The sequence below is a fragment of the Saccostrea cucullata genome, unplaced genomic scaffold (genome assembly GCF_032062105.1).
Source record: "Saccostrea cucullata isolate Sc308-1 unplaced genomic scaffold, CSIRO_AGI_Scuc_v1 ctg3561, whole genome shotgun sequence".
NCBI classification, from domain to species: domain Eukaryota; kingdom Metazoa; phylum Mollusca; class Bivalvia; order Ostreida; family Ostreidae; genus Saccostrea; species Saccostrea cuccullata.
The window spans coordinates 38,662-51,468 of NW_026932770.1; the positions used below are offsets into that span (position 1 = coordinate 38,662).

Below are 12,807 nucleotides of genomic sequence, written 5' to 3' on the forward strand. Positions count from 1 at the left end.
CCCCCTTGCTTGTCGTACAAGGCGACTAAATGGGGCGGTCCATCGGATAAGGCCGTATATACCAAGCTTCTGTGTCACAATAGGTGTTGCACGATAAAGTTCCCTCCCTGTTGAAATGTCGGAAGTACCGAGCATATTCCTAAATTCGACTTCCTTTTCTTCACATGGGGCTTTAAAAATCTATCCAGGTGCTGAAACATTGGCCATTTACTCTTGTAAATTTTCTCTGTTCCTGAACCACTTCTTTATCGAATCTTCAACTTTGTTAAATTCCCTCCTGCTGTAGCAAGTCCCGAGATACAAGATTTTCTTTTGAATTTGCCAACTGCAACAAATGTTTACGAAATATAGATAAGAGGACGACTATTTGATTCGGGGGGGGGGGGGGGGGTTAAGTATGATTAGTAAATAATTATGTATAACCTCGCATTCTGTACCAGAATATTGTTTAAATGTTTGTTATTTGCCTAAATTCATAAGGCAGAAAGAAATTATATAGTGTTATATAATTTCTTTCTTTCGATAATGTATCTTTCAAAGATCATGCGTTGATTTGTTTTACAAGAACATAATATATAAGCTTCTGGCTTTAGGAAGACTTAAATCAATTGTTTAATCGGTGATAAAATCTTTATTAATTATAGAATTTGATTGCACATAACAACTCCTCTGTAAAACAATTAAAAAATATTTTAATGTTGATCTGCTTAACTTCTTAATTCTTCCACAACATTTTATTACAAGATAAATATTGATGCAAAGCATCAAATCGGCCGCAAACTGTTTGAGGAGGCAAGTTACAGCACGTTTTAATGAAGTTTTTAGAAAAATGCATTTAAATGTTTATAGCATTACTTCCATTTGAAACAAGTAACAGCTTTTCAAAAAGCTTGCCTGACGTAATCAATCAATATCTGTGAGAGAAGTGACAAACCTTTTGAGCAATTTTTTGTGCTGTCTTTTTATTTGAGAACCTTGTTAAAATATTTAATTATTTAACTTGTAAAAGAACGATATCTTTGCTGCATCAGTGGAGTAGCATCGATTTTGAAAGTTTGGGGGGTCGGGGGGGCAGCCAGTGAAATTTTTTTTTACTTACCTGAAAAAGTTGACAAACAAAAAAAATTTCAGATTTCCTATAGTATAATTAAGTTTGGGAAAAAAGGGAGCCCCCCCCCCCCCTGTTGCTACGCCCCCGTGCATTCTGAAAAGTTGTTAGAAGAATGGTTAATGTAAGTGGGTTTTCTGCCAATCGCAACTCCTCAGTCCCACTCCTCGGGCCTTATCTACGAAAGGAGACCACAAATGTTTTTTTTTTAATTTATACGTCATGACACCCCCCCCCTTTCACAAACTTTGAAATAAAAGCATGGATGATGTATATAATCCTTTTTTCTGTGGAATATGGAGTTACCTTTATTCAATTTAATGATATTATCTCAAATATACTACTTCTAACTCTGTTTTTACTATAAAGAGGAAATGTAAAAAATTTTAACATCCGATGATGTCGATACATTCGAGTTTGTTTTTTGACCTCTGACGAAAAGACCCGAGATGATGCGATTAAATTTCTGCAAGTAGATTGATCTACCCCTGGATCTAAATTTAAAACTACACCTTTTCTGAAATCTGTTGTCAAATCACTCATTGTGAACATTTTAGAAAATGGATATAACTAAATACATATGTTGTAGGAAAGCATTTTCTCCAATGAAGTAAACAGTAGTTGTTTGTGTTCATTGATCTTGAAACGTGGGTACTATAATTTTGTGAGGATGAAATAGGTAAAACCAGCATTTACGCTTGTGTGGAAAAGAAATCCAAGATTTCGCACAGGTTATTTCTTTCGTCAAATCGTCTGGAACCTGGTTGAACTGCGTCGATCGTTTGTGTTTATTGGACTAGTCCATTAAAATATGGAATAAACCAACAGAAGAGAAATCATTTCATTTGTTTTGCATGCCCATATTCTGATACATACGATTCATATGTTGTTTTAAGGAATAAGATATTGGTTGTAGATAGAATTTCTGAAACATAGGAAGATGGAGTTTGCAATAACAAACTTTATTTAATTCCATGGAAGTTAGCACCCACATTCATACAATAGAACAATCCCAAGAAAAGGTGCGAAGATCGCATACTCGTGACATTTGGCGCGAAAAGACCGATTCACCCCTTTTTTAGAACATAAATGGACTGATCCAGTAGTATAGAAATGCAGAAAAAAAGATACACGGACATGTTGAAACGGTAAATCACATGGAATAATCTGTTTCATGCAAACAGTGTAAACAAAGTAAATACTGCATTACTTTGCATCAGTAAAATCATTGTTTCCCTGAGGAAAAGTTTCTTTTAAAATGCAGGTAAAATATTTCCAATGTAAATCAGCTTGCACAAAATCTAGCTCTCTCGGTATGATCTATTAGTTTCGGATCAAGCAATTATCAATCCTTATACAGCCTGACGCCGTGACGTCAGGCAATCATTGGAAATGTACATGAAAAGTATTGCTATAATGAGACTGAAATGATTGTAATGAGCCTCCTAATAGAACACTTCAAATGATGTGCATACGAGTTAAAGAATTACACAAACATGTGTTTTTTTTTTCAGTAGTTTATTCTTTAAACAACATTTGTAAACAAGAAACAAAACCTGTAAAAAAAAAAGGAGTACTCCATTTTCATTAGAATTAAAGGGGGGGGGGTGTATTCAAATCTGTATGATAGAAGTTTAAGGAAAGGGCAATAATCTTTGTTATCCTCCCAAATTTAATGGATGCAACGTGTGGACATATTTTTGAAAAAAATTAAAACGTGTCATTTAAATGTTAGCATTTGAAATCGTTTGCTGTAATCAAACTATTTTATTTTAATATGCACTTTTTTCCTTATAATTACCTCTGTTAATAAAAGAAAATATATGCATTTTTGGCAACAAGTGCACCAAGTGATGATTTAATTTTCTTATTTGGACATATGAAATGGATAGTGAATACTTCTTACTTCTGACATGAATAAGAAAATTTAAGTGGAAGAATAGGAATGTTTCTTTCATATCAAAATATTTGTTTTAGGATGAGAAAATATAGGAGTAAGCCTATGTAAAATTATAAACTTAAAATTATGAATATACCAATAACCTTTGACAATTAAAACAAAGCATTTGCTATAAAATTTGATGAATATTAAGTATTTGCATAGGATTAAACACATCTCATGTATATATCTTAAAAAGAATGTAAAACAAAACACATATGGAATTCCTTTCAGGCATGAAAAATAAACTTGTAATAATACATAATAAAACACTGATGGAATGAGTGATAAAAAATTCAACATATGCATTATATATGTAATAATGAAAAGTTCACATGAAGAAAAAAGAAATGTAACGGGCATATCAACATTTCTGAGTTTCATACCCCTGCAAAAAAAAAATAATAATAAAACTTAAAAGATAAATGAAAACAGTTTGAAAATACTGTGGAATGTAAAACTTGTACAAGAAAAAGTTAACATACTCTGCGCCTGAGAACAACTGTGTATCCATTGTATATAATAATAAAAAAGCATAATAAACAAAAATGCACTGAACATCTCGTATCATTTAATTCAAAGAATTTCATGAAACATGATTAAATGACTTAACTCTTTGTAAAACAATCATACATGTAGTAACAATGCCACTTTGGTTAATATGTATTCAATCTGCATGAGGAATGCAATTGTATAAAAATCATTGAATAATCTTTGAAACTCTATCCATGTGCAGGAAACACACTTCGTACAAAATGTACAATATATCATACAAAACACAAAATTAGGACATCTTTAAGCAAAAATGTCAGCTTGTCCTCTCCTTCGGCACAACGAATGCAATTGTACATAAATCATTGAAATAAAATTTGAAACTCTATCCATTTGCTGGACTTATGAAATACGATAAAGTAATCAAAACTCTGTACAAAATAAATTTTATACAAAAACATCAAATAGGACATTTTCAAAATGCCTTCTTGCCCTCTCAGGAGTTGGGATTACAAAAATGGGTTAGGAATGCAATGGCATTTATTCTCTTTTTAATACAAAGACATGTGTTAATGCGAAACTAACATGATAGAACAAAAACATTGGAATTAATGGACAAAGTTGTTTTCTTGAGGTCTTGAATATTTTTTTTTAAGTGTAATGGTTATGGGAGGGCAATCAAGCACATGTTAAAGATCACCTTATGAAAGAGGAGACAGTGGGGACATGATTTTTACATCTTATCAATGTTGTAGAACCTGTTATCTATCTTTTTAGCAATAAAAGAAACAGGGAGCTTTAACGACAGTTTGTAGAGCAAGTCATCGGCACTTGCTAGAGCATCCTGATCAAGTGTGAACAAATTGGTCACATCATCGTTGAAAAGGGATGTTGTACTGCTCTCATTAGTTTTACAATTTTGAGCTTCCACAGTGATTCTGATTCCATATGTGTTGTTGGATTCTTTACCACAAATGGGACATTTCTTGTCAATAATTTTTTTTTGCGACATCCTACAATAAATAAAAATTGCATGAATAAATATACAGAGGAAAACTTTGTTAATAATTTTAAGCACTTTTCCTAGAAAATTAAGTTGAACACTAAAGAGTTGATCTACATGTGAATACTGTATAAGCAAAAAGTTTCATGGGGATAAAATTTCGTTGATTTGTCTTGAAAAAAATTGTTTTGTGGGCATTTCATTTCGTTGTTTTGAAAGTAACCCTATTCAATTTATAGTAATATAAAATTTTGTGTTGGATTTAATTTCGTTTATAATTGTTAACGACAAAAATTAATCCCCCACGAATATTTGTCCTTTTACAGTTTGTAATCTTATAAAAAAAAAAAGCGTCTACTGCATTTCAAGTTACCTGGACTTGGACAGCACAGATATCTGTAAGCATCAGAGATCATGATTACTTGAAAAGGATCTCCATTTGACAGATCCTCCTCTACATCGAAGTCATGGTCTTCAAGGAAATCTTCATCCGTTACTTGTAAATCGTTGAAATTTTCATCCTGCACAAACTGAAAATAGATGTTTAAAACAAAAGATGTAAATAATGAGTAGAGCAGTAATTGAAATGATGTATCAATTAAAAGGATTTTCTGCTATGGTGAAAATATTGAATCAGAATAATGCAATTTCAGTTATTTGTTTAAAGGTATACCTGGTAAATTAAACTAGTGCTAATTGTAACGGGGACCGTTACAGATGTTCCCCAAACGCTCCCCAACTCCCTTTTGGTGCCATATTCCCTGTAAGCTTCATTAAATAGGACAAGATCTATGCATTTGAGACTTCAGCAACGCCAAGTTCATTCAAATTTTAGCACTGCATGCGTGCGCATGTAAATTAAATGTAAATGCATGTAAATGACCATATCATCTTGTCTACACAATCTATACATTTTAATATACTAAATATTAAAGTGTTAATCGAAAAGTAATTAAAAATACCCTTATTCAAGTGTATTTTTTATTTAACTCATTTCACGTGCACGCACGTGCATACATGAGCATTTTGTCCATATCTTCTTGTAGACGTTTATTTCATCTCTCTATGTTCTAAATCCCACTCCGTTTGGTTAAAAACCAAAGCAGTTATACCTGTTTAAAGTTTCAGCCAATCAGATTACAGCGCAAGTACACGCACGTGTATGCATGTGCATGGCAACCATATCATGTTGTAGATGTTCATTATATCTATCTATGCTACAAATCCCATCATGTTTGGTTGAACACCAAGGGAGTTATAGCTATTTAAAGTTTAAGCCAATCAGATTGCAGCGCACGTGCATGCACGTGATTTTATGACAAATGCTATATATCATGTTGTAGAATATATTAATGCATGGCTATGTTCAAAATTTTATAGGATGTCGTGTAAAAACAAGAAAGATATAGAGACTTTAGTTTCAGCCAATCAGAAGAAAGCGCACGTGCGCATGAGATCTTGCTATTTTGACTATGTCATCATGTCTATACTACTAATAAATAATCAAATTATGAGTTTCAAAGCATTTCATCAAAAAATAAAAAAAGTTACGGCTAGACCTATTATATTGGTCATTTCACGTGCTGCACGCGCACGCTCTTGCAAGCACGTGAGCGCAAAATGACCTTGACTAGTCAACTCTACATAACATGTCTACTAACTCTAAAAAGGTTTTACCTACATCGGATGAACAGTTTACAAGATCATTCCCGGACAAAAAAGTACCCAGGAAGAAGAAGAAGAAAAACTAGATGAGATCTCGTTGCGAGCAACGAGTAGGTCTTCCGTTCGATTTTTGATAAGGTTATAAAACCATTTTAAATGAAAAAAAAGTGTTCAGATCAATTATTCAAAATACGTGAGAACACTTTTAAGAGTGAAATCTATCAATTTCAAACTTCCGGTCTTTATAATTCACTTCCGGTGTGATCGGAAGTAATTAAAATGACCTATAACTCCTTTCTGAGTGTGAAGGAATCATCCCTGATAAATTTCGAGGAAAAATGTTCATTTTTTTGACAACTTCCGGTTTGGAAAAAATAACTTCCGGTGGACATAATATTACTCGAGACATTCTATTTGCCTCCATAAGAAACATTTAAAAAAGAAAAAAATAAAATTTTGCATTTTTCAAAACTACTTCCGGTGGACGACGGACGCAACGGCAACAAAAACCATATATCCTTCTCAAATCTAGGAGTCATAATCTATCATCCCTGAAAGTTTCAGGACCCAATCTCCAACCGTTTTCGAGAACACTCTCGGACAAAATGACACTTTAAAAACAGCAAAATGGCCATATCTCGCGACCGGAAGTGACGACGGTAAAATAAAAAAAAAACGCATAAAGTTCAAATAGTTTCCTATCATTGCTGAAAGTTTCATGAAAAACTGTCGAGGCGTTCTCGAGAAATCGTCTGCACAAAATCGGTAAGAAAAAAAAGAATAATAACTAGAATCTTGTTGCCATGGCAACAAATAAGTCTTCCGTTCTTCTAAATCTGTAAGAATTTGCTTTTTTCTCTGCAAAAAAACATAGATATCATATGTACTCTGAAAGAAAAAAAAATGCAAAAAAGTCTTTCAGTACTTTAAGTACTTTGATTTTCATTACCAATCTTGTTCTTATGCATTTTGGCAATCATAAGAGCTACACGTGTATCATAGACAAACCAACGGACGAACGAACACCGTACTCTCATAAACTTCACTGTGTTTATGTTCTGGCACAATTGTGATGGGAGTATAAAAATGTCATGAACTATAAGTTAGTACCACATCAAACATAAAGTCGTTGATTTTTACAGTAATACTAACGAGATTTGTCAGCAGAAAGATTATTCAACTACAGGAATTATTCAGCAATGGATCAATTGATTAAATGTTGTTTAATGTCCCTCGAGAGAATTTTTCACATGGAGAAGCCTCCACTCGCCGGTGTAGACTGCAAAATGTTGTCCTATAATTTGGATCTAATCGCCATTGAGCAGTGAGGAATCTTTTTCAGTCAGTACCATCTGACACACGGGACCTCGATTTAAATGATCTCATCTGACGGACTGGTCTCCACGTCCCACAACTGAAGTCCATAATACAGATATATGATGATCTAGATAGCCATGTTTTTATTTTATTTTTCATTTCTCAAATTTGTGTTGCATCAGATTTTCTTATAGATCATCCTCACTAAAAATCATTTCGAACAACTTTATTGCAATGCATACAGCTTTCGGTGATTTTGATAGACAGGTCAATACATGTGCACTTAGTGTAATACTTCTTAAGCAGAAAAAATATACAGAGAGTGACTATGACGGACTATAAAATCAGAAAATATTTAATAAAGAATGGGTACAACTGATAAAGAACTTATTTTTTGTCTATTCAAATGGATAGGATAATCAGGATTGAAAGGGAATCTCTCTCTCTCTCTCTTTCTCTCTCAAACATGTAAATTTCAGTATCTTGCGTAATGAAAAATCTACTTTTATTGAATGTGAATTCTGTATACATGTTAATGGTGATGATAACCAAATGTTCCAGATTTAATTGTATAGCGAATTTATAATTCAAAGGCCTACAGTTGCAATAATGTCTCCGATTAAATTCAAGAGGAGGGGGGGGGGCTTCAAAAGAATTACAAACTCGGTAATTTTATGTTTTATGAATTAAAAAGAAAATACTTAAGGTTGCATGTACATACATATAATTTTATAGCATTGCATAAAATTGTGTTCATTCGTATACTTTAACTAACATATCAACAGACCTTTGCAGATGTTTTTGTATCATGTTTTTAGCGTGGCATTATTTCACACAGAAACGCGTAACTTTCACATAATGTTAACCCTTTGAGTACTTGTATTTCACAAAAATCCAAGAATCGTTTTTTTCATCTTTAATAACTTCTCGGGTATATAAAAGTATAGATCATGTAAAATAAATAACACTATAAGACTTTTAATCAATGAAATACACGCGTTAAAACCAAATCCAATCTATAGATTGATTTTTTTTCGTTTAAGTTGCAGATATCAATTTATTCCTAAAGGCTTTACACCTAGTCTTATATCTCCCAGTTCCCTTCTGAGTACATATAATATTTTAGAATCGAAAATAAAACTCGGATTCCGGGATAATTTCGCATTCAAATTAGAGAATGAATTCAGAATATTTTTTTAAATAAAATCATAACAGACATTACAGATTTACACTACGCTGGCAACTTTAAACTATGCATATACTAAAAGCAGTAACCAACGTAATCTTTCAATCAGAAGTGGACATGGAAACTGGAAGTCTAATTATTTTTTTTATGTGAAAAGTGTAAATATAGACGTCTGCGTCGTCATGGATACTACCTCCGCCTTTATCTAGAAAGTTCTATTCCCACTTACAAGTCGAGTTATCTATCTTTGCTCGTTGTCACTATGTAAATAAAGAAAATGAATTTATTGACGGAACCTTAAATCTCCAAAAAGCAGAATCAGATTGAATAAATAATATGCTTAGTATTTTTGTAGAATGATTTGTATTTATATCGCTGTAATGAATACTGCGTAAAATATTATTTTCTTCAAAGTGCTTAGTTGACACAGAACGGATATTTTTTTAGATATAAATTTGTAAATAAAAATCTTTCAATATACAGACTAACACTTCACATCCATTGGCAAATTTAAATTAATATGCATATAGTGGATTAAGTAACATGCAAAAGAGAGAATATTGAATGTGTAAATTTGTTGATCTGGAGAGCGTATACATTTCTCTAACGTCATCAATACTATTTCCGCCTTTATCTCGAAAGTTCTATTCTCATTCACAGGTCAGAGTTATCTTTCTTTGCCCAACTTATACATACTACGTAAATAGAGAAAACTTCGGTACCGGAAATATTCAAAATGCGGAATCTGATTTAAAAACAAATTATATATTTAGTATTTGTAGAAAAATGTCTGTTTCACATAAGAATATCTTGAAAAAATATCTAAAAACAAAAAAATCAAAAATTGACCAAAAACAAATTCACTTCCGGTTCGGACAGGAAGTACTGGAAACACACGAAAACAACTTCAAAACAAATAGAATATCATGATCTAATACTCCTGTAAATTTCATATCTTTACCTCAAACCGTTTCCAAGAAAACTGCCGGACAAAAGTCCATTTTAAAATTCGAAAATCGGCCATAACTTCGGACCGGAAGTGAATTTTTCAAAAAACGGAATTTTATATAAACTTCATATATCTACCTATATACATGAGAAAAATTGTGAAAATCTATCCAGCCATCTCTGAGTAATCGCGCTCACAAAATTTGGGAGGAATAATAATAATAATAATAATAATAATAAAAAGAAACAATACAATCACTATAAGTCTTCCGTTGTGAACGGAAGACTTAATAATAATAGTGGAAAAGAAACAACAGAATCAGTAGAAGGTCTTCCGTTGGAGACGGAAGACCTTAATAATAACTAGATGAGATCTCGTTGCGAGCAACGAGTAGGTCTTCCGTTCGATTTTTGATAAGGGTATAAATCAACTTTAAATAAAAAAAAGTGTTCAGATCAATTATTCAAAATACGTCAGAACACATTTAAGAGTGAAATCTATCAATTTCAAACAACTTCCGGTCTTTATAATTCACTTCCGGTGTGACCGGAAGTACTTAAAATGAGCTTTAACTCCTTTCTGAGTGTAAAGGAGTCATCCCTGATAATTTCGAGGAAAAATGGACATTTTTTGGACTACTTCCGGTTTAGAAAAAATAACTTCCGGTGGTTATAATATTACTCGAGACACTCTTTTTGCCTCCATAAGAATTATTTTAAAAAGAAAAAAATAAAATTTTGCATATTTTTAAACTACTTCCGGTAGACGACGAACGTGACGGCAACAAAAACCATATAGCCTTCTCAAATCTACGAGTCATAATCTATCATCCCTGAAAGTTTCAGGACCCAATCTTCAATCGTTTTCGAGAACACTCTCGTACAAAATGACACTTTAAAAACAGAAAAATGGCCATATCTAGCGACCGGAAGTGACGACGGCAAAATAAAAAAAAAACGCATGAAGTTCAAATAGTTTCCTATCATTGCTGAAAGTTTCATGAAAAACTGTCGAGGCGTTCTCGAGAAATCGCCTGCACAAAATCGGTAAGAAAAAAAAATAATAGTGGAAAAGAAACAACAGAATCAGTAGAAGGTCTTCCGTTGGAAACGGAAGACCTTAATAATAATGATAAGAAACAGATTAAAAACAATATGTTCCCCAACTTTGTTTGGGGAACATATTTAATGTTAAAGCTGAACACTTCTCATAAATAGGCACTGTCAGACGGGTATATAAACCATTCGCTTTCGTTACACCCAATTCCACACTCAAAACTCGTGGCCGACATGTAGTTCTCCTATCGTGATCTTATATTTTTGGAGTTTATTTCTTGTTTCTATGTGGATTTTATGTTTGTATATAATGTATTGACCTGTATTTTCCATGATACTTTTATCCTGTTTTGGAAAAAATATGTAAATTTGATAATTTCATCGATATTGAGTAGCAGGCTTTGAAAGATGTACGTCCGCACTCGTCGGATCTCTATAGTAAAATACATTGAACTGACTAGCGATCTGCTCCTTTTATACGAGTTGTAGGGAGAACGTTGAAGAACGAGAAATATGGCGGTCTATGCCTATTTACGAGTAGTGACAGCTTCAAACTGTCTGTAGCTGGTATAATACCTGGCATTTTGTGCTAACTGATCCGGTTAGTTGTTGTGCACCTTGAAAACTCTTAGGATATACAGAGGTGACTTCCAATATTTGGTCTCTCTCGAACTGCATTTCTGCTGTGCCTTCAAAAAGGCATACCTTGGCTACACCTGAGGTGTCTTTAAGGGAGATACTTCGTACAACGAGGGTACCATTTCTTCTTCGTTTCAGAGGAGAGATCTACAAAATAATTTAAAGGCTCACAAAATTGAATAAGTTTAATGGAAAACCAGAAATAAGTAAAATGGAGAACTATGTCCTCACTTTATATTTCAGTAAAGAAACCAATTTAGCAAAAGTAAGGACTTAATGGTGATATATATTTGTAAACTTTAATTAGGAATTCCTAAATTCGTTCATAAATATTAGAATTTAACTAGGCATTTTATCATTATTTTTTAAGAATAAGAAATCTAATTAAAGCCCACAGCCTAACAAATGAGGAAGAACAATGTTGAATCAAGACAAATATAGCAGGCGCATTATCTGATCACAAATTTTGAGATAAACCATGAAATAATCCTTAAGAACAGGTCCATTGAAAATCATGTGTATCGACATCCTAATTTCAATATACATTTTCCTAACTTTGGGAATGAATAAAAATGTCTCATAGAAATAATACCTGGACAATCTTCCCTTTCACTGCGGACTTTTGCTGACATTGGAGTGCATCCATTAAAGTCCTTGCAGCTCCTTCAGCCTTTTCATTTTCCGGGAGTTCGATATCTGCTGTGGCAACATTTTTAAGAGGTGCAATGCAACCAACTGTACTTGAACTTACGGCCCAGTAAGTGTCTCCTTTCTTAATCACGTCTGTTAAAAAAAGAGATTCAAATAGTATTAATAGAATTTTGAAATCTTGAACACGCATATTTTATGAAGTGTGGCTATGCAAGAAGTACATTTGTTCTGATTATTTTCTGTGTTAAAATCTATCATGTCTGAGCATTGCAGGTAGTTTCTTACCTGTGAACCTGTACGACATCCCTTCTTTAATAAAATTAAATTTGTGTTTCAGATATATTCGGACTATGAAAGTACTGTCTTTGTTCGCAGCAACAACATTGAAGTACGTGACCAGGGAGTCTCCCTTTTTATAAGACTGCAAGGAGGTTGACTTTTTAAGGATTTTCAAGCTCAAACTGACTTTGTCATCACCCTGGTATAAATAAAAGATTATTTCAGTATAAATATTTTGGAGCTCTCATGAAAGTAAAGTAAACTGGTAAACCTGCTCACAAATTCAGTATAACTAATCTAAAATAATTACCTTTGAATACGGTAGTGAGAAAACAAATTTTAGGAACTATTTTTGATGTTGAATTGAATTACAGAAAGCATATTATATTCTTTGTAATAATATCCAAAACTTTTTGTAAAATTTTATCAGGTCCATTTTAAATATTAAACTGACAGGTACAGTCCAGATTTCTATTTCCATGTGAAAAAACATTTTCTACTAATATCATTAATAACAACATCAA

The 12,807-nt window shown here is 32.9% G+C and overlaps 1 protein-coding gene across 1 annotated transcript; it reads right to left on the bottom strand.

Moving 5' to 3' along the window:
* Positions 1-3,797: 3,797 nt before the first annotated feature.
* On the bottom strand, positions 3,798-12,530 carry LOC134236102 (uncharacterized). Its single transcript, XM_062718284.1, has 5 exons — positions 12,290-12,530; positions 11,946-12,136; positions 11,291-11,500; positions 4,916-5,072; positions 3,798-4,552 (listed from the first exon to the last, which is right to left on the bottom strand). Exons 1-5 carry the CDS (start codon positions 12,306-12,308, stop codon positions 4,407-4,409), a joined length of 723 nt encoding a protein of 240 aa, XP_062574268.1. The 5' UTR covers positions 12,309-12,530; the 3' UTR covers positions 3,798-4,406.
* Between the last annotated feature and the right edge of the window lie 277 nt (positions 12,531-12,807).

What these genes read in the sequence shown, in the direction of transcription:
- LOC134236102 (XM_062718284.1), bottom strand. An exon ending in TGAAAGGGAAGATTGTCCAG is followed by an intron (nt 11,501 to 11,945) that starts GTATTATTTCTA and finishes ATTATTTTGTAG; the next exon opens with ATCTCTCCTCTGAAACGAAG. An exon ending in TCTGTGCTGTCCAAGTCCAG is followed by an intron (nt 4,553 to 4,915) that starts GTAACTTGAAAT and finishes TATTTATTGTAG; the next exon opens with GATGTCGCAAAAAAAAATTA.